General features: G+C 43.3%; 1 protein-coding gene across 6 annotated transcripts in view; it reads left to right on the forward strand.

Annotated features, from left to right (window-relative positions):
- Positions 1–21,086, forward strand: part of eml1 (EMAP like 1) — a 55,864-nt gene that overhangs the window by 15,953 nt on the left and 18,825 nt on the right. For 4 of the 6 annotated variants that reach the window (XM_069661353.1, XM_069661350.1, XM_069661351.1 and 1 more), the window contains exons 2-3: positions 18,512–18,694; positions 18,911–18,964. In XM_069661353.1, coding sequence (XP_069517454.1) covers positions 18,512–18,694; positions 18,911–18,964 — 237 coding nt within the window. The remainder of the gene's footprint in view (positions 1–18,511; positions 18,695–18,910; positions 18,965–21,086) is intronic. The other 2 variants (XM_069661354.1, XM_069661355.1) reach the window with 1 other exon arrangement.

The raw sequence follows: 21,086 nt of genomic DNA on the forward strand, positions 1-21,086 counted from the left end.
TGACTCAGGGAAGGAGGAAAGCAGCATGACACATCAGTATGACATCAGTTTGGGATTTATGTCCAAGAAGCTTCACTTTCTTTGCTTTTTTCCCCTAATATAAAAACACCAAAACAACCAAACTGGACTCATTTATTTCAGTCTAAAACGCCCAAATACGTCTTGCTTTTTAACGAGGCTCTACAGTATGTTCCTCCCTGCCTACATACTGACAAACTACAGTGAATGAGCCCTGCACAAAGGGGATTATCCCCAACACAATGACGGGGTCTCCAATAGAGACCACCACTGTAGTAGAGCGACTAAAACACGCTGCAGTGCTGATTTGAGCAGATTTAGGGAACCGTGCCCCAACAAGAATCACCCCTCACCCCCTGAGTCTGACATCCTCGTTGTTTTTAACATACATCTAACGTATTTCAGCGACGCCTTCTCAGTCACAGTGACCCTGTGGTTAGCGAGTTAATTGCCTTTGGTGGATAATGAAAAAATCTATAATATTTACTGCGCTGCGTAAGCACTCGCAGTCAATGGGATGAGGGAATACTGGCGTCTATCAGAGCAAATCCTGGATGTTGAATCACACAGAAGTGTCCCCCCACCCTATGAATGCTGGGTGCTCTCATGAATCACTGATGAGGGGAAGCCATTTAAAAGCTTTTATCCCTTATGGATTTCCCTCATTAAATTTATAGTAATTGCAAAGACCGAGATGCAGAGAAGGAGAAACAGATGAGTTGGAGAAGCCTAAAATTGACCATATGCACATGGTGGTCATTTTCCTCTGATGTCACGCTCAGGGTGGAAGCTCAAATGCTGGGATAGTGTTATTGTGCTTTGTTCCATGCTGCAAATCTGACAAATATTTAGGCTACCATTTAACTGCCTTCTGATTGATCAGCAACCGAAAAGATAATGGAGAGCAGCAATATTGAGGACATCGGCCCATATTTTAGGATAAAACAAGATATTTCATAGCTTATTTGCTACCGTTAGCTAATGAAAGCATATAACTACATCTTAAAAGCTAACATAACAGTTTGCTAGTAATATAAGTGTTTTTTCATGCCCTGTAACACTATCAAACGATAATATTAGCATTCATTTACTTCCTGGCTAAAGTCAATATTCACTACAAAGTGGCTAAATGCTACTGTTAGCTAATGAAAGCATATAACTACATCCTGGCTAAAATTACAGCTAGCTAGTAATTTGCACCTTTTTCTTTTTTTTTTTTTTTTTACATATTGTTTAACACTATCAAACAGTAATGTTAGTATTTAGTTACATCCTGGCTAAAGTCAATATTTGCTACAAAGTGGCTAAATGCTACTGTTAGCTTATAAAAGCACATAACTACAGCTTAGCTAAAATTACAGCTAGCTAGTAATTTACACCTTTTTTAACACATAATATCAAATGATGTTAGCTTTCGGTTACTTCCTGGCTGAAGTCAGACAAAGCTACGAAGTGGCAAAATATTTCCATTAGCTGTATAGCGGAAGCTAATTAGCTATCATGTTTTCAATTGAAGTATAGCCCAATTTCTGTCTAGATTTTCCCTGTCATTGTCTTTTTAGTTAAAGATCAAACGGGAATTTGAGCATTCAGTTACTTCCTGGCTGAAGTCAATATTAGCTACGAAGTGGCTAAATGCTACCTGTAGCTGTCTAGCAGAAGCTAACTGGCTATCAAACATGTTCTCAACTGAAATTTCTGTCAGATTTTCCCAGTCCATGTCTTTTTAGTTGATGATCAAACGGGAACAGTGAAATGATCACGTTTTGTCAGATTCTTTTGCTTATACCGAATGTTTTATATAGTCAGTGTTTTTATTCATACTCCTGCACCTGGATGGCATCCATTGGTTCATCAAGGTGGCACATGTGCTTCATTTTTGACGGCATTCAGTAAGAGATCAGTCGTAGCAAGGAAACTGGAATAAGTGCAAATGAAGGAAACTAACTGAAGGAAGAGAAGCACCTTTTCTGCTCACGTGTATCAATCAATCAATCAATCAAATTTTATTTGTATAGCGCCAAATCATAACCAGGGTTATCTCGAGACACTTTACAGAAAGAGCAGGTCTAGACCGACTCTTTTTTCGTGTAGCGTGTCTGTGTGATGAGCAAATTGCCGACAGTGCCAAAGAAAACAGCTGAGGTGAGTCTGTTGGACTGACCTGAAAAACAGGTGTAGCAGACGCTGTGTAGCATCAGAATAGCTCCACGACTTCCACTGAGGAAACAACCAACCTTTAAAAACCTCACAAATGACAGAGCAGCGGCAGGTGCAGCATGTCAGCATTGCTCATGTTCATGTTGCCATGTCATGAGGCCTGTGAGTGTTCTCACACTGCGAGGTTGTTAGTAATCCTTTACAATGTCATGTTTTGTGTCTTTGAGAAGCTGATGAAGTAAGACATGCTGCTTAGGGGCCGTGCCAGGGATTTTCCAGCCTACAGAACCTCTCTCCCTCTTTCCTCCAAACACACACACACACACACACACACACACACAACTAAAACGCACCTTAGCACCCTGTTCCCTATTCCAGCAGACTGCTCAATTAGGCCTTAGTTATTATGTGTGTGTAAGTATATAGAAGACCGGTGCGTGCGTGTGTGTGTGTGTTGATCCTTCAGGCTAAGTGATATCATACTTCTGTCCAGCTGAAAACAGCCCTGCTCAAAGCTAAAGTCAATGATGTCATTCCTAGCCTCTTCCTCTCTCTCCCTGTCTCTCTCTCTCGCTCGGCCCGTGTGTGTTGTGGAGCATCCAACCACACTAACGTTCAGAGACTAGGTCAGCTACACCGCAGACACATGCGCAGGCTGCATGCTTTGTCCTCAGGAGGTCAGCAGCTACAGCAGCTCATCAGGCTAAGTGAAAATTAGCCTCATTACACACTCGGACACTCGGACACACACAGACACACACAATCTGTTTACAGCTGATGGAGGAAGTGAATCCTTTAGAGGAGGCCGTTTTCCGAGTTAAATCACTTTAATGACATTTGGGTCCTGGTGGTCCTGAAGAGGACAGCGCTGATTGAATTAGTCTGTGTTGTGCTCCTGGTAATGTGATTACTGGTGTTCTTGTTCATTCTTGTTCATGTTAAGGGGAAGAAAGTGTTCCTTGCATGTTATCAACACTTTAATGGACCATCCAGATTGTTCTCCTCACTTTGCCTGCCTTTAAAATTCCCGCCATCCATTATTCAAAGTCTCCAGAGGAATTCCCCAAGAGCAACCTTTAAAATGTATCTGACTCATATCATGTTTACATTGTCTGGGCTGCTTATAGTTTATCTTAGGGCTTTGAATTTACTTGATGATACAACTAAGAAAGAATGCTCTTTGACACCCACACAGCAGATGTTGGAGCCTCCTTGAACGCACCAGTAAGGACTGTTTTAAACTTCTGCTCACAAATGCATCACCATGGGTCAATATGTAACTAACTTTTCACTTTGATGGATTATGATGGATGTTGTGGACCATGAATCTGTCTGGTGTTTCCCAATGCCCAAGTCTTTAAAAACCCAAACCTACAAATAGCATTTGACATTTTAAGCCACCTAGCAGTTTAGTTTGGTGGATCAACCAATGAAAATGTCTCTACAACTCACAACTGGCCAATGTTTTAATGTTCAGCAGACAGCCACGGATGTGGAAACTCTGCTGAACATGTGTCTTCAGTTAAAACATGAAACTCGCGTAGGCTGATGTAGCAGTTTCAGCACTGTACAGAAGATTCAGGACCCATGACTTTCCTCTTAAGCTGCTTTCCCACTGGTCAAAAAACCTGCTAACGCCCGGCTTTTTTGCTTAATGGGAAAGGTTACAGTTGGCATCCAGACCCGGGTCAAATGACTCCGCAGTAGACCCGGGTAATTATCGCCTCGGCTCTGATCGGCATTGATGGAAACACAAAACCCGGATCCACACGCTAACCTCTGCCCCCTTTCTGGCGCGATGCTATGCTCCGTCTGTAACTTCTGCGACTCCTTGTCATCTCAGCGACCAATTCCGCCCGTCTTTCCAAGCCGAGTTTGATACGCAGATCGAATGAGTAATAGATAAAATAAAGACCTAACCACCGTAACATCTTCACTGTTTACTAACCCTCTTTCCGGGGCGTTTGTGACGTCAGACGGTGACGCAGCAGAAAAGAGACCGACAGGAGTATACTTCACTGGCAATGGGAACAGAGACAATCGGCATCTATAAGCGGATCTTCTGGGGTCTGAAAGCGCGTGTCAACACGCTAATTTTGGTGGGAAAAGCGTAGTAGACTATCATCAGGTCAAAGACGTGCCCAGTGGTTAATGACGGAGTACCTGCATGTCCAAAAGTCGACTTTCATAGCACACAGAGCAGACTGAAGCCAGAGGCTGCACGAAGGCTAAAAACCCAACCCTTAATCGGCAATCATGCCTGGTATGTAAAATGTGTCGCCAAAACTTAAGTAAATGCGATTCCCTTGTTCATTTTAATAGCTAAATCCGTTTATGAGTAAATCCGGCTCGCTTACAGCGCTGTAATTCTGCTGATCTCACACTCATGATCATCTCAAAGCACCCGGCGTCTCCAACCAATCAAAAGGACTATTAATCTTTTGCCTTCATTCATTAGAGAGATTTGTTCTTTTACCTTTTCAACTTAAGATGTCGGCTCTGATTTGGATCTAACGTTCCTTTATCTCTGAGCTCCACACTGGCACGACACCTTACCTTCCCGGGAGTGGCAGGGTAACCATGAAGGCACCATGACATGCCAGCAAAGGAAGAAGCAAAAATCAGTGATTGCATAAGAGGATGGAAGTTTGAGTGCAGATGGACGGGACAGACGTGCAGGGCGAAGAGGTGGAAATGAAAGAAGACGGAGGCTCGTTTGAAGTTTGTCGGAGGTGTTTTGACTCACAGTGGAGCTGACACGACTCTATCCAGTCTCCTCCACGTCTTGGCCGTGCATCTATAGGTGTCTCCCTCCAAACCCTGATTCATGACGGCACGTGTGGAGGGATTAGGATTAGAGCTCACGTTACCGCGAACAGCAGCCAAGGAAGGAAGGATGCCAGGGCGGAAGAGACGAGTGTGTGTGTGTGGGACTCTTTCATTTAGAGGCGTAGAGACGTAGGATTCGGATATTATGTTTCCTTATAACCCGTAACGTGCATCAGAGCAGCAGTTTAATAAATATCGACCTGAGCGGTGTAACTCATCCTCTGCTGCTGATTCATGTAAAGGCCGACATTGATTTCCTCTTCCCGTGTCAGAGCGAGCACACAGCACCTCCGCTTTCTTTTCATCCGGCTCCTGTCTCCTTCAATGTCACTGGAGTTCTCCACTTTTTTAACACTCTGCCTCTTTCTCAGTCTCTCCCCTCCACCCGTCATCCCTCCGCCGCTCTCTCTCACGCTCTCTCTTTGATCTCCTGCCCCGAGTGGAGCTCAGAGTGCTTTTCTGTTTCTCCAGACAGGCAGATATCGAGCTCGGCGGATTCAGTCTTCTGTAGTCACGAGTCACGCTTTTTTTCTCCCCCCGCTGTGCTGATAAGGGTTCACCCTGCGCGTTCTCTTTCATGCTGCAGAATAAAGAGCCGTTAGCTGCTAACAGATACACACAGTGACAGTGTGCGCTCATTAAAGGTGGGCATGTTACAGATAGATTGAGTGTGAGCAGAAAGATAGACTGTTTCCTTTGCTCTGTGGTGTGTTGTTTAAAACAGCAGATTGTGCTGCAGGAGAGTCATGCTGTGTGTGTGTGTCTGAGATTTGGCTACCCTTACTTACAGCTGAGAAATGATGCCACTTACATAATGAAACAGTCCTGTGTACGTATGATCCCAGTGGAACAAGTAATCAACACTGCAGTGTCGATTCTACAGCTGTGCCTCCAATGCAGAACCTTTGAGGACTCTTTGAGGTACTCATTGTGTTTCCACCCGCATGGATCAGGGTTTCAATAAACCCTGAAGGGTCCCTACAAGCAGGGTGCCACTTTCCAAAAGTTCAGGGGTTTTGGGGTGGGCCTTGCAGCGTGGAACATTTTCGATTGGCTGAGAAGCAGAGCAGCTCGAGGTTTGACTCTCTGGATGCGTCGCCGTAACATTGCTGAATATGTACAACACTCTGAGGAAGTAGTGGCTGGTAGTTTCACCATTCTACACTTTATACAGTTAAAACAGAGGACAGTGCATGGGATTAAATAAATAAGTTTTAAATGCTGAATTGCAGGTGATGTAAAGATAAGTTAATATAGAGTAATCAGTCAGCAGACTATATATCTAATCTCTGCAGGAACATACAAAAATAGGCTGGAGGAACCTTTAAGTCCCTTTTAAAGAAGCTCCTGGGACTAAAGTTCCTGGGTGCTTTTGGTGGAAATGCAGCTTATGTGTATTAGGGGTGGGAATCCCTGGGTAACTCACGTTACGGTACGATACGTTGCGTTACGATACATTGCGTTGCGCTACGTTGCGTTGCGTTACGTTACGTTACGTTACGATATGATATGATATTTGATATGTGGCCTACGATAATGATATATTATCGCGATACAGCAATTCTGCGATAATTGATCTATTGCAAGACAATCATATCACATCACGATACAATATGTCCCTAAAAAGTGCAGGATTATTGTACTTATTCACTGCAACTTGGTGTCAACTAAAGAACAACTGTAAAAACAAATTAGGATTCTGGATTTGAAAGAGGCTGGCGCGTCTCTTAACTTCTTTTCACCGCTGTCCGACATTATCCCACTGCCTTCTTCTTCTTTCATCCTGCTGGCAACTTAGTCGGCCAATTAATCTCCGCTCACGTTCCTCATTCATGACTCAAGCGCCACCGCAAGGAGTCATGAAGCAGTGATGCGATGAGTCAAAATGGCATGGAAATCTGTTTAGAGTGCCGTATATTTGTAAATTACAGGAGCCTATTGATAATTGTATTTCACCTATCGATATTTAGCCCCACCCCTAATGTCTATCAAGATCCTGGCAACAGTCTCACAACACTTTCTGTTGCCTCACTGAGTAAGACTGCATTTTGGAAAGAGGCCGACGATATGGTTTGTAACACGATACGGGGGTGACGAGTCCATTTACTTTGAGCTTTTTAGATCTAGTTTTAGGAAGTCTGTCTGTGTAAAGGAAACACACAAACATCAGCATAAAATCTGAGTGAAGAAAGGTTCACTTTGAATGCGATTAGAACAGTGGGATCTGCATTTGAATGCATCACAGTCCCTGCAACACCTTAAATTATAGCACTACTTTTTGTGCAAGCTGGGAAACATTAACATTTGCTTTGCCATCTTTGCACTTCCCCCTCAATATTAGTGCAGAGGTTCTTTCTTCCCTCTCTGCAGACATTTGAAATTGAGCTGCTTTGCTCTCTTGCAGTTGCACAGTTTGCACATTTGTATGAACTCAGAACTATTTTGTCCTCTTGGGTTACACAAACATGGCTCTGCATGGTGCGGTTATCTCTGATGTTCTGCATTTTAGTCGGAAACAAGGTCAGAGTCGGCGTGCTCATGGAAACAGCCTCTTGGTGAGCCAGCGGGTAGGAGATGCCATTTGTTGTCTGAGTATTTCTCCTCTCTCTCTCTCTCTCTCTCTCTCTTATCTCTTCCTCCACTGACACACATTCGCTCAGCGCAGCATGACCCACTAAAACAATCAGGCATGTAAAGCAGGAGCGAGTTCCTGCGCTAAATATACATTCAGACTCTGCGTGTGTGTGTGTTACTAAAGGCAGTCCGACATGAAAGGAAGAAGCCCTCTCTGGTTATTTATGTGTGTATTTTGTGTGTCCATCTTCAAGTTCGCTGCGTGTTTGCGTGACATCACAAGGTCAGAAGTGGAGAAGCGCAGGCTGCACGAGTCCTTGAACAAGGATGTCACTGCAGGGATGCGTTAAAAATACCATGAAAGAGTGAGAAACACTCTGCATGGAGACACTGAATGTGCTCTACAAAGCTTTGACTTCTACCTGAGGGGGAGGGGTAAGGCGAGTAATAAATCACAGCAGTCAGCAGAATCCCGGGGAGATGCCATTATTTTTAGTTTCTGTGTGTATCACTTATGTTGCTCTGTATGAAAAACAGGTGAAAAACAGGGGTTAAATTATGCAGGAAGATGCTTTAAAATGCAGTCAGGCATCCAATGTGTTTCAGATTAGTATGCAGATGATTCCAGCCTGATCATCAGTGTGTGTGCGTCTGCCTACAGGTATGTGTGTCCGCATTAATCTGTGCAGATACAGTACATATCTGTGCATAATTCTCCCTTTAAATCCCACATATCAAGATTAATTAAAGATCAGTTAAGAGTCTGTGACACGGCGAGTGCTGCCTCCATTGTATTTATGCTAATGATCTCCATCAGCGTTTTGTGTCCTGCAGGCCGAAAGTCTCGGCCCATTGATTTGGCCGCTCCTCGTCTCTAAACCTCATCCAGGACTTCATCCGGCCAGTTGTGCTGTGAACAGATATAATTAACCTCTCGGTGCCCGCGGTGCAGCTCCCAGAGGCCGCGCTGCGCCCTAATTGGTGTCTTACACCTGCTGTTAATGGAAGAACCGAGGGGGAAGCCCAGGCGCTGCACGCATGTCTGTGTGTGAGTGTGTGTGTGTGTGTGTATCCCGCGTTGCATGTGTGCAGCCTGTCTGTAACAGATGGAGAGGGAGAAGAGGAGACTCTTATTAGAAATTCCATTAAAAATAGATTCAGGAAGAACACAGGTGCAGAGATGAGCGGCGAGGATGGTCGTGATTATTTGATTTGTTTACTCCTCAGTTGTTGTCAGTTTTGATGAGAGGATAATTGTCCAGCTTTGTGGTTACAGTGCATATCATTGTTTTTAAACTAGGCTGCCTTCTAACATCAAGTAGTCCAAGTACAGCTACAATCCAGCAGGATTTCAGAGATCTTTCATCATAAACGTCAGAGGAAAATGTCACATTTTGTTGTCATATTCAAAGAGCAGGGGGCTTTTTTATAGTGAAGGTCAAAGGTCAGGCTGCTTCATTCTGTCAGTAAAGATCATCCTCAACAGGCCTGAAAGCAGGACCTGTTACATGGAAGGAGAATAACTTTCTTAGAGCTGTCTCAAATGACAGCTTTTGAATGAATTTGGCCTAAATCGAGAGCAATAAGAGCCACCCAAACCACTATAACATGAATAAACACAGAGGCTGCTCAGTTTTTACAATTTTTGATGTGATACAAGGCCGTGTTTTAAGACATTTTTTTATTAATGTTTTACTTGAATTAAGTATAAAAAAAGCAAAGAATGAACATAACAAATAGAAACAAGACTAGGTCAAAACCTAGTGTGTGGCTGACCGTTTCAGGTCAATGGGCGCTTTTGTGGGCAATGTGTTACAAGGACTGTCCCTATGAGGCCGATGACAACGTGTTTGAAAGCAGGTGTCACTGCGGACACAGGTGAGGACAGCGGACGAGCAGCGGAGGAGCAGCTCCGCCTACTCCCCGAACAAAGTATCCAGAGCCGTATAGGCAGAGAGTCGCGTCAGTGGAGGTCCAATATGCTCCATGATCTGCCACCGTCACTCAGTCACATACAGACCCATCTGTAGGGCTGACCCCGGCGGTCAGCCAAAAAAGGTTTGCAGGCAGACAAATTAACCAAAGAGACCGAGGCCATTTTTCTAACTAGGCTATAAACATGTTTATCAGATACGAGTTTTGTTGGTCGGTTCTAGGGCTGTCAAGTTTTTCCAGCCGCGATTAAGTTGATTAAACACTAAGTTCATATCCTTATTTGTTAAAATGAAATCCATGGTGACAGGCTAGTTCTTCTTGTAGCGGCTAAACTAGCATGTCGGGAGTCTGCACACAGGCTCGTCTGCACCACTTCAATGCACAGAGGGTTGAAACAGCTGTGCTCTGACAGCAAGGTTTCTTTTGCAGATTACTGAGATTTTTAAAATGACTTTGTTGTTCATAATGTATCGTTCTGAATGGAAAGATGAGGCGCTTCCCTGGGAAGTATTGATAGTTAGTTTACTGAGTCCCTTGAGATATTAATGCGTCAGAGAGGCAGAACGTGTACCTAGCAACATCACTGGGTCTATGATATTAAAAAAAGTAGCCACGATGACTGTTAATGGGTCAACCCGCGGTTGGTGTCACATAACCGCAGTATTGCGGTGATGTGGTTACCGTGACAGCCCTAGTTGGTTGACGTTCTATCCGGACAGACGATGCTGAGGTCTGAGATGTACTATCATCACAACTTTGACACCGTCTCAAACCTTTCCATGGATTCCTCCGACAACCAACAAGCGTGTGTTGTCATCTCATGAGGCGTGACAGAACTGCATACTGAACAGGAGACAGACAGTTTGATGGAGTTATTTTGATGATGTTGGCACTTTCACACCAGCCTTGGATTTAATTCTGGACTGCAAACCAGTTACAATCAGTTAAGCCCAGAAGCTACATGGAAGCTGAGCTCATCATTGAACTATGGGAGGAATTTTATGATGACTCAGCACCTCTCATAATTGTATTCAAACCAACCAGAGCTACAACAGAGCCCGCCTGTAACTGCAAGGACTACTTCTTTGCTAATATTTATATTGTGTGTACGAGAGTACAGAAACACAAATAAATCAAAGAAAAGTTCGGTTTCAGATTTCTCCTCAGTCTTGTGTAATGATCTTGTCGTTGCCAACTTGCCGCTGTATGTTCCCTCCCCTCCAGATGGCTGATATACAACTGGCTGATGTTCAGGATGGAGATCACAGAGTGTCTGTATGTGAGACCATTCACACCATGGAGGTCTGGTTTCCCATAACAGCACAGTTACTGGATAAAACAACACACACACACACACACACACAGGGATAGAATGAGCGTCCCGCCTCCTGTTCCTTCCTGGTTGTTTGTCACTGGGGGACAAAGCCGTGTTTTATGTGCAGAACATTTGAGGCTGAGAAAGAGGCTTGTGTGTCCGAGCCAGACATGACTTAGTGTTTCTGCGGTTTGTTTCGGCACTAAAAGTCACAGCGAGGAGAAAGAGGGTGTCTTTCTTCTGCTGCTTGTTACTGTTTTTGTGATTGGTTCAGTTCCTATTTAGACAGAGGTGTTGAATAAAGTCCAGATCACCAGGGTTATCAGGAATTTGTGGCTTTAACAACTGCCTCCTTACAGGTGATGAGTCAGCAAAGAGCTCCTTTGTCATGCAGAGACTTATAAGAAATTAAGAAGGGATATTGTGTATTACTAAACTTATCATACCTGCAAGCAGTAATTAGCTACCTTTGGGATTCATGTAGATCCAACGTTTGTATTTGGCGGAGGGAGGTGCATACACAAAAAGTAGCTCCTCTTTAAGCAGGACTCTGCTTGACTAAATGTTTGTTATAAAACCGCTTTAACTTGAAATGTCTCTCCTTTTCTCAGAACCGTCACCCTTTCCCGTCCCTCTATAGTTTACAGGCGCGTTAATCCTTTAACCTGACATTTGAATAAAAGTGATTTAAATGCCATTAAAGGTTTTGACCTTTTCTGTATGCGGGGAGGGAGAGATTAATTACAGATTAAAACACAAACTGTTGCTGCTGCATTATTTCTGTGAATCTTTCATGCATGTGAACGCAACTTGAATCCACCACTAACAATAAAAACTGTATATAGAGACTTTCTTACTACACCTAGCTTAGCATATCTATGCTAGGAAAATCTTGCACACTGTGAAGTCTGCATATCCTCCTAAACTCTCTACTACAATAAAATATTTTACAGTCGATCCGTCTTTAAGTTTAATCCTTCAGTGTCTCTTTCTCCTCCCACAGTCACTTAATTTCCTTGTTTCAGAAATCCACCCCGGCACTGTTTCCCGATAAAGAGCGAGTCAGATAAATAGAGCGAGAGGTGAGCGAGGTTAGAGAGAGAGAGAGAGACAGAATACAAATCCAGCCTGCTGCTAAGCTCAAACCCCCTGAGTTCAGGGATCACTAGCGTTGAGCAAGATCTGCTCCACATATCCAGAATAATCCCTCCGCCACGCCGGGAACACTTCCTCTTTGAATGAGGAGAGTGTGTGTAGGAGTGTGTGTGTTGTTTCGAAGCAGGGTGTGGGGATTTTCGGTGTATATACAATGAGTGTTAGAGTTGAGGAGTTACTCTGCCTCAGTGGGCCGGGGCTTTTCACATTGTTTTCTTTCTCAAGTACCTCTCTCTTTGTGTCTTTGATTCCTCACACTATCTCAGGACACTTTTAGGGACTGTATTAAAATGACTAGACTGGGAAGGGGAGTTAAAACGTATAATTTAGTTTTCAAATCGCAAGACCCTGCCTGTTTTATTTGGAGTTATAAATAAGAACTTAAACAAATTGAGTGAGCTAATATCTCAAAATATAGTACTTAGTTGCTATGACTCTTTCCGCCATTTATGACTAAAAACGTCAAAATAAACGATTAAAAAAAAGGAATATTTCTTTATTCATGATAAATATAATGAACTGACTTTGTTTGTTAGACAGGCCAACTTTACGTGACACCTTTATCTTGTTATGATGCAGAAGAAACTGAAAATTGACTTTTGGTAAAGGTTACTTTAGTGCAAAACGCAGCTTTATGAACAACTCTCACTCAAATATTAATTTAATGACGACATGGTTCGTTTTTTTTACATTTTGGGATGTTTTTGGGATGAGCCCTGGGCTCGACTCCCAGCCCCGGCCCCTTGCAGCGTGTCATTCCCCACTCTCTCTTCCCCTGTTTTAAACACTATCCGCTGTCCTCTCTATCAATAAAGGCACCAAAAGCCCCCCAAAATAATCTTAAACAAAGTAGACAAAACTCATAACCCTTTCTCTTTATCTGTCCCCTAATAATTTGTTGACAGTCCCTTACAGTTACAACAGAAATGCTGATGTTGCATTGTCTGATCGTGCACTCAGCCATGCCGGGTTCTGCTTGTGCGGCAGTGATTTGACACATTATTGTGTGCATGCAGTGTGTGTCTGAGTGTGTGTAACTGATGCTAAAAGCAGTGATGTGGGCGAGCTGAATCCTCTTTGACCTGAGTTTGACCCCGGCAAGGATGTAGTTGATGGAAGGAAGGAAGGAAGGAAGGAAGGGTTTAACATGTTCAGACAAGGACGGAAGGATCTCTCGTGGGACTCATCTTTGACCCAGACACACACTCTTTATGACACCTACACACACACTCATCACCTCGCTCCTTTTTTTTTTAATCACTCTCAAGTTCTCAGGCCGTGTGCGAGGCCTTCCTCCTCTTTCATCCACCTCTGTTATTTATAGCCCCTGAGCCTTCGGTCCATCAGAGGCTGCTTGTAAACACAGCCTCAGTCGTCCTAATCCAGCCAGTTGATTAGCTAATACACCTCCGACAGGTCATCGGCTGCTCGCTCGCAGGTGACACACAAGATTGATGACACTTTAAGTAACACTTTAGTTCTCCTCCATTTCCTTTCCTTCCTTCGATCTCTGACTCAATTGGTTTTTGCAGTTTTACATCCATGCTGACACGTTCCTGATGGATGATTCCAGTCATGCCTGCAGCAGACTGAGATTTTATTAATGCCGCAATTTCAAGCATGACATTTTTCATGCTAATAACTGAAATCCAGCAACACACGCATATATTATTGTTACATTTTAGCCATGTTAGCTTCTTGGCTCCAAAGACGGGAGCTGAAATACAACTACTATTAAACAACTACTAAACAACTATGGGATGGATAACATTTTTATGAAGACATTCATGGTCCTAAGACGAGGAATCGTAAAGCTTTTGGTGATGACATTTACTCTGACGTTTACAAGCGGATGCTAGCATGCTAATACCAGAGATAGCGGACAATATATGCTCAATTCAATCAATTCTACAGTATTTAAACAAAAAAGTTATTCATGACACTTAACATAAAGAGCAGGTCTTGACCGTACATATTATTACGGAGACGCAACTTAATCAACCAAAGAGCTAGCAGTTAGCGACAGTAGCAAGAAAAAACTTCATGCTAACAGGCAGAAACCTCGAGCGCAACCAGACTCACTGGTTGGACAGCCATCTGCCGCGACCGGGACACATCAGCACGTTAGCTTAGAAGCATCGGCATGTGTGCAGATTAGCATACTAGCATTTAGCTTAAGGCACAATTGCACCTTTATGCAGCATCACAGAGCAACAAATATGTCTCCTTCTTACCCCTCCATCTTTCTCAAAACTTCCTTTACTTCCTCGCCTAATAACCCCCCACCACCACCACCTGATTGTGATTAGGTCTGGATTCAAATCAGTGAAGCCGGCAGCAGACTGAGGTCAGATTGTTTAATAAGTCTGACTCATTGGTTTTCCTGGAGGTATAATCTGCAGCAGCTGAACTGGAACTATGGCAGAGCACCACCTGGCTTGGTGCACTCAAGCTGTGAAACTAAAACCACTTGGCAAAGCGCTCTTTGCAATCTGCATCCTGCGAGTAGATAGAAGTGCCAGCAGAGGGTGAATCACAGCTATCTTTCTCTCTCTGAAAAAACAGGAATTGCTGTCATAATGTTGTGACAGGGTGTTCCCGCAGCCGGCTCGTTTCTCTGATCTGTTTTCTGCAAACACTAAATGTGCTGCCATTGTGGCGCAGCTTAACCTGGCTGCTGAACTTTCCATCGAGTCAATCGAGCTTTATTGTTGGCTTCCCTGCACCGCTGAGAGCAAAGAAAATAGACATCAATCACTATGGATGTCAGAGGGTTATAGTCACAGTCACACGAGATAGCTCACTAACGCCACTTTCTTTTATCCTTTGACTGTGTATATATTTTCTCTTCCTCACGTGTGTTTGTTTATTAAAGTGCAAATCTATAGAGTGGAGTACAACATCACTCTGGAGCATTTACCAGACACTATGTTAGTCTTCGTCCTCCTTCAGAGTATTGATCTTTGTGGTAGATGAGAGTGCAGAACGGGGGAAACGGGTCAGTGCATGTGTGCACGCTCCAGCGTTCCTTATTGATGGCGGTGAGGTCACGAAATGACTCAGGAGTAAGGCGGAGATTAAAGAAAGGGGCGGCCGTGGTTTTTTAAGAGCAGGAAAGATGAACTGAAGAGAGAGTGCCCGTTTTCTATTCGCCCTCCATTGAGTCGCTGAGGCTGAAGTGATGGACAAACACTCGAGCAGGCAGGTGGTCCTCGCCTGACTGGGGAAGGGTAATAGGGAGCAGCATGTCACGAAGCATTACGGGGAAGAAGACAGACAGCCTCAGAGAGCCAACTGGGGCCACATATTGACCAGATAATGGAACAGGGACAGAAAAAGACGGACAAGATGGATAGAAATGAAGTAATTTAAGCATCAAGCTGACAGGTGTGACGGAGCGCTGGAGCAAGGGGAGATTGGCGGCGTGTAATGATCTGCTTTTGTGGGGATGAAAGAGAGACATAAGTGTCCAGGGGTGCGCGTGCTGATGGATTTGTTGTTAGATTAAGATTGACATCTTACTGATTCTGGATGTCTGGAGAGAAAGCATGTGACCTGAGTCCCAGAGAGGTGTGCTGTCACATCGAGGCCGTGCTGCGTTCAGTGTCACAAAACACAAAACAGAAGCTCCACAAGCCTTTTCTGATTTCACCTATGAACATATTAATGGGTGTTTACGCGCCCCAGAGTGCAGGGTGACAGACGGAGGATGTTAGAGCCGCAGAATCACAGCCGTGACAGCCAGTCATTGTACTTCAATGACCGATGGTATCATGCAGTCATTGTGTCGGTGTTAGGAGCAGACCCACAACAGATGCTGAGCAAATAATGGAAGCTTTATCTGAGGATATTCACTCAGTGACACATATTGGCATAAGAATATGAACAAGGACTGCGTCTCAGGTGAGCAGAAAGTTATTAAGAGCCACGTTTATCTCTGGAAAAAGCTTTGTCGTTGTGTTTCGGATAAAGAAGCGCGAAAGGCGTTATTAAACCGGAATGCATTTCCTTTGAGTAGACATCTGTGAGCCTATAAAGCGGACATAGTGCTTCACAGCTGGGATGTAATGTGTTAGATTGTGCACCTGCAGGTTTTATCTGGGGAGTCATTGTATTAGGATCTTCCTGGGTAGATCACTGCATCGTCTGCGTAAAGTAACATTCAGGGAATTCTGTGTGCGTCCGACAAGCTATAAATCACAAGACAGCAGTGATGTCTGTGGCCGTAACTAAAGCTAAATATAACAGGGCATAAGAGGATACTTTTCTATGTGTTTTTGTTATTGTATAAATATGTTTATCCCTGGTGTGTTTCTCTTTGAAATGCATGATACGGCTTTTCTGAATCTGCTCAGATTTCCATTTTCTGCTACAAGCGTCCCATCTGCCTAATGCACCAATTTACCATCCTGTCTCATGGAGGGTCCCTCCGACTCAAGCCATTTATAATAACCAGCTAACAGCCGCAGGATTCTGCTCACTAATGGAATTTGTCCACTCATAAACAAATCTGTGAAATCGCCTTTCCGCCATGTCTGTCAATTACATCAAATTGACCTCGTCCTTCAGGGACTACGCGGGACTACTTCTTAGTACTTATTGTAATGCATTTAAATCAGAGGAGAAAAGTAAATGAAGTAAGGAAGAACATTTATTTTATAGTGATGGGATACAAGGAGATTTGTGGATCGAAGGGTTCTCCACAAGCAAAAATATGCAGAATGTGTTTAAAGAGATTAGGGAAGCCCGGAAACCCCTGAGCAGTTTCTTTGAGGCTGATCACACTGCTTTTCTTTCGCCGGTTTGTCTGACACATTTCACTGCTTTAAAATACTGTTGAACCTGATTGTTTGAGATTGTTATTTACAGAGGTTAAGACCTTGGATTTCCAGTCAGTCAGTCAAATCCTTGTCAGGATTGAGCTCAGACTCTCAGAGGGAAAACTGACTGCTGCAGATCTGCCTCATCACCAGATGCCCACTCGCTCTGATGCATAATGCATCAGACTGTTATTACAAGTCTGCAGGGAAAACATAGCAGTGCTTAACATTAATATTTCATCAAGCCACTGTGACATCAAAGTCTTAATGGAGGAGACCCTGCATGTGTGTGTGTGTGTGTGTGTGTGTGTGTGTGTGTTTAATATCATTAATGAAGTGGACTCTAGTGGGTGTTGCTTGGCCTCTATCAGGGTGTCAGGTGAGAGGTCGATAATAACGTGTTAAGTTAGTTTAAACTCAAAGAACAGAATTAAATTAACCAACAGGCTCATGAATAAAGGGTTTAATTGAAATGCAGTCAGCTCTTTGAATCACACAAGGCCGAAGCTTTCACAGATAAAGAGAATGAAAGTAAGAATGAAAGCTCAGGGTTTGAAAGCAGCTTTCTGTTTGTATCATATTCCTGCCTTTTCACTTTTTATGTTCTTTTTTGAGATGAATTGAAGTAAAGGTATTAAATGGGTTGTACAATCCAGTACCACAAAATCAGGGATGTCTTTTTTAATGGTGATTATTTTGAACTACCTCTAATTTTCTCCTCACATTTCACGAAACTCAAGGTTCTTTTTTGGCAATGATCCCTATGATTCATTGCTTAAAGAGCATTAGGGCCTGTGTCCACTAATGGCGTTTTTTGCGCTGGCCGCGCCCACAACCTCAATTTCAGAGTGCTTCTCACCAGCACTTACTGTTGCTAGGTTACGAAAGTTGTCTGACGGCATTCCGCTTCCCTTGGTAAGACGATTAAGTCTGTTTTAAATCGCTCTGTATGCTTAATATTTGCTTTAATTCAATGATATCTTAAACAAAGAAACAATGGAAAGGACAAAGGACAAAGTGGATATCAGAAGTCCCACCCCTTCTTGATTCTGATTGGTCTGTGAGGGAGAATTGACATTGACAAGCGCGGCGGTGTTCCCTAAATTGAACTATTTTTAACTGAGAGCGCTGTGAGAGCAGTAACAAAAAAACTGTTGACGCTGAGGGCGTTTTTGTACTTAGGACGCTGAGCGCTGAAAACGTTTAACTGCATTGGTTTAATATAGAGAATACTGTAGGTGCTAAGTTAGCTAAGCTTAGCTAAAAAGACAAAGACAGGAAACAGGTTTAAACAGTCTCTGTCTAAAGGCAACAAAAACTGATGCACACAATGTTTGTTCAATTTGGTACAAAAACTGTAGTGTAGAGATGTAAAGTTGTGGTTTTAAGGGGGTCATTTAGCTGACTATTCCTTGGATGTTAGTGGTGACTTTCCAGAGTCTCTTTTGGGACTGAGCAACAAATATTTTGTTACTTTTGGACAGAGCCAAGCAAGCTGTTACCCCCTTTTTCTTTTCTTGCACTAAGCTAGGCTAAGCTAAACAACTGTTCAACTATTCCCTGAAGACAATATGTTCTATTTGCTGTTTACAAATCCTGTCTTACAACAGAAGACAGCAATAACCAACTTACATTTCTTATTACATAAAAATGTATCAGTGTTGTGACATTTTCCATATCTAACAAGCTAACTGTGTTTCCACAGATGACAGCGCGTCAGCAGCTAGCAGTATGGAGGTGACCGACCGCATCGCCTCCCTGGAGCAGAGGGTCCAGATGCAGGAGGACGAGATCCAGCTGCTGAAGTCCGCTCTGGCCGACGTGGTTCGACGGCTCAATGTGTCTGAGGAGCAGCAGGCCATGGGGTCACGCCGAGGACCCACCAAAGGTAGCAGACTTACATGAGAAGGGCCTGTTTCCTGCTACAACACACATATTGTGGCTTAAACACACATTTTTGAAGCTTTTAGGTACACTTTCTCTCTTTCCTGATGATGCCTCCTACAATTTCTTTCTTCTGACTTGTCATGCCATCTGCCTTTCCTCCTGTCCTTCCTTCTCCTGGACTGTGTTGTGTTTAACGTATTGTGCGTTACGTGTATAGACCCTGCTATGATGAGAAAGTCTCCCTCAGTGGACAGCAATGTTGGGAAGCCAGGTAGGCCGACTGTGAAGTCTGTCTGCACTAACCAGGCCTGGTGTTGTGTTTACATAAAGCACATGTCAGTCACTGCCTGCTGGGAGTATGATGTGTACTATAGTGTGGTATTTATATTTACTATAGTGTCACATTCAGTTCTGCACTGCCTCAGGTCAATGCACTGTGATCTGAGTCTACAGAAATAGATGTTTTATTGACCGGTTGGTATTTGTGCCTGCAGTATAGACTCACTTATCAATGAACCTTCACAAGTGAGAAGAAGCTGCTAAGCTAACATTTTGTGTTTAGCTCTGGATTGTTAAAAGATAATTCCCCTTTCGAAAACATAAGCTTCTGTTGTTGATGTATTTTGTTTTATTGCTATTAATATAAATGCTAAATCATAATGATATCACATGGTCCCTCAAAATGTATCTAAACCCACCATGAATAACAGCCTCAGACTCTGCATGCTAAATATGAAGTTACAGCTAACAACTGGTTAGCCTAGCAAAGCATAAAGACTAAAACTGGGTGAAACAACTAGCTGGGCTCTTTCCAATGTTTACCAAAACCCTTCTACCATTACCATGTTATATCTTGTATGTTTACTTCTTTCAAAAACCAAAGTGTAAAAATTAGATTTATGTGCTTTAAGGGCCAAGCTAGCTGTTTCCCGCCTTCAGGTAGGCTAAGCTAACCAGCCACTCTGCTAGTTTAATATTTAACAGACAATTATGAGAGTAGTATTAGTTTTCTCGTCTAATTCACAAGGAAAAAGTGAATAAGCATATTTCCCAACATTTTTTAACCCTCTTAAGTAAGAGGATTTTTTTTTATATTAGCTGGTTCACATGAAGCATCCTCACCCAAAAGGCTGATTAAGTCTGCATGTGAAATTAGCTGCACTTCATGCCTTTTTAAGTCCTAAAGTGTGCTGTAGAGCGACGGAACAGAAACAGATTGTGATTCTGAGCTGCTGCCAGCTTCAGTCTCCGGAGTGACTGTGGACGGATGAAGTTTCAGTTTGATTTGGGAGCTGGAGGATGACTCAGACTCAGCTTTCCCTTATTGTTCTGCACTTCAAGCTGCAGGGAGCCTGCAGTCTGCTCCCCTTTGCTGAAGTACGATGATGCGCTTCAATGAGCACACAGACCGCACATGGACACACAGGAACACATTCATCTTCTTTAACATGCTAACAAAATTACCACAACAGTTTGCCCCTGCTGCGTAATTACTACATGAAAGATAACAGAGCAGTGTGTGTGTGTGTGTGTGTGTGTGTCTGCTGGATGAACTGAGTCTATTAAATATTTATCACTGCAGATAAAGCTGCAGCTTGGATTTGTTATTCCAAGGCCTGCCTGAGTGGCATGTGCGTGTGTATGCGTGCATGAATGTGTGTGACGTGCATGTCCCCTTTTGTGTTGTCAAACCACCTCCTGCAACTGATTTGTAAACACACAGTATGTCATCTTTATCCATCCATCCACCCACCCATTATATATACGGCTTATCCTGTTAAGGGTTGCAGGGGGCTGAGACGTCATCGTCACATGAAAGGGATTTAAACAGAACAACATTATACACATAATGGGGGAAAAAAAAAAAAATTATATTTGTTTACATTGTGATGTCTGTTATAGAAATCTCATGTGCTTCCCCTGCTTTTATCCTATATATTCAACTTTATTACCATAATTATTGTATGTATCAAAAGTCACCAACTCATTTCATGTCTGAAGGATTTTCAATAAACCTCCACACCAGAACATTCACATATAAGCACAGATGTTCCCAATACTGACTTAAAGCTACAGTAGGGCTGTAGCTGCTCAGGCTGAGTCAAACAACCAACCAGGGTTAGCTTGCGCATAACTAGCTAATGCGACTCTGTACAAGCTAGCATCATCCGGCTTCTACACAGACTAATGCCCCGGAACAGAGCTAGTACGTACAGTAGCTAGCTATCTCGTTCTGGATGCTAATGTTGGGAATGTTGGGAACCATGACTTTCCAGCTCAAGCCCAGCAAAATGCGCGTAAATCTTTGGTGCATCATTTGGTGGGAGTGGGTTAGCGGAGTGATATGAGGTAGCAGAGGGACTTTCCAATAGAATGTTCATGTTGTTTACTGC

Source organism: Semicossyphus pulcher, unplaced genomic scaffold, assembly GCF_022749685.1.
Source record: "Semicossyphus pulcher isolate SPU_LCO1_2020_fin unplaced genomic scaffold, fSemPul1.0.p SCAF_14, whole genome shotgun sequence".
In the NCBI taxonomy this organism is placed as follows: Eukaryota; Metazoa; Chordata; class Actinopteri; order Labriformes; family Labridae; genus Semicossyphus; species Semicossyphus pulcher.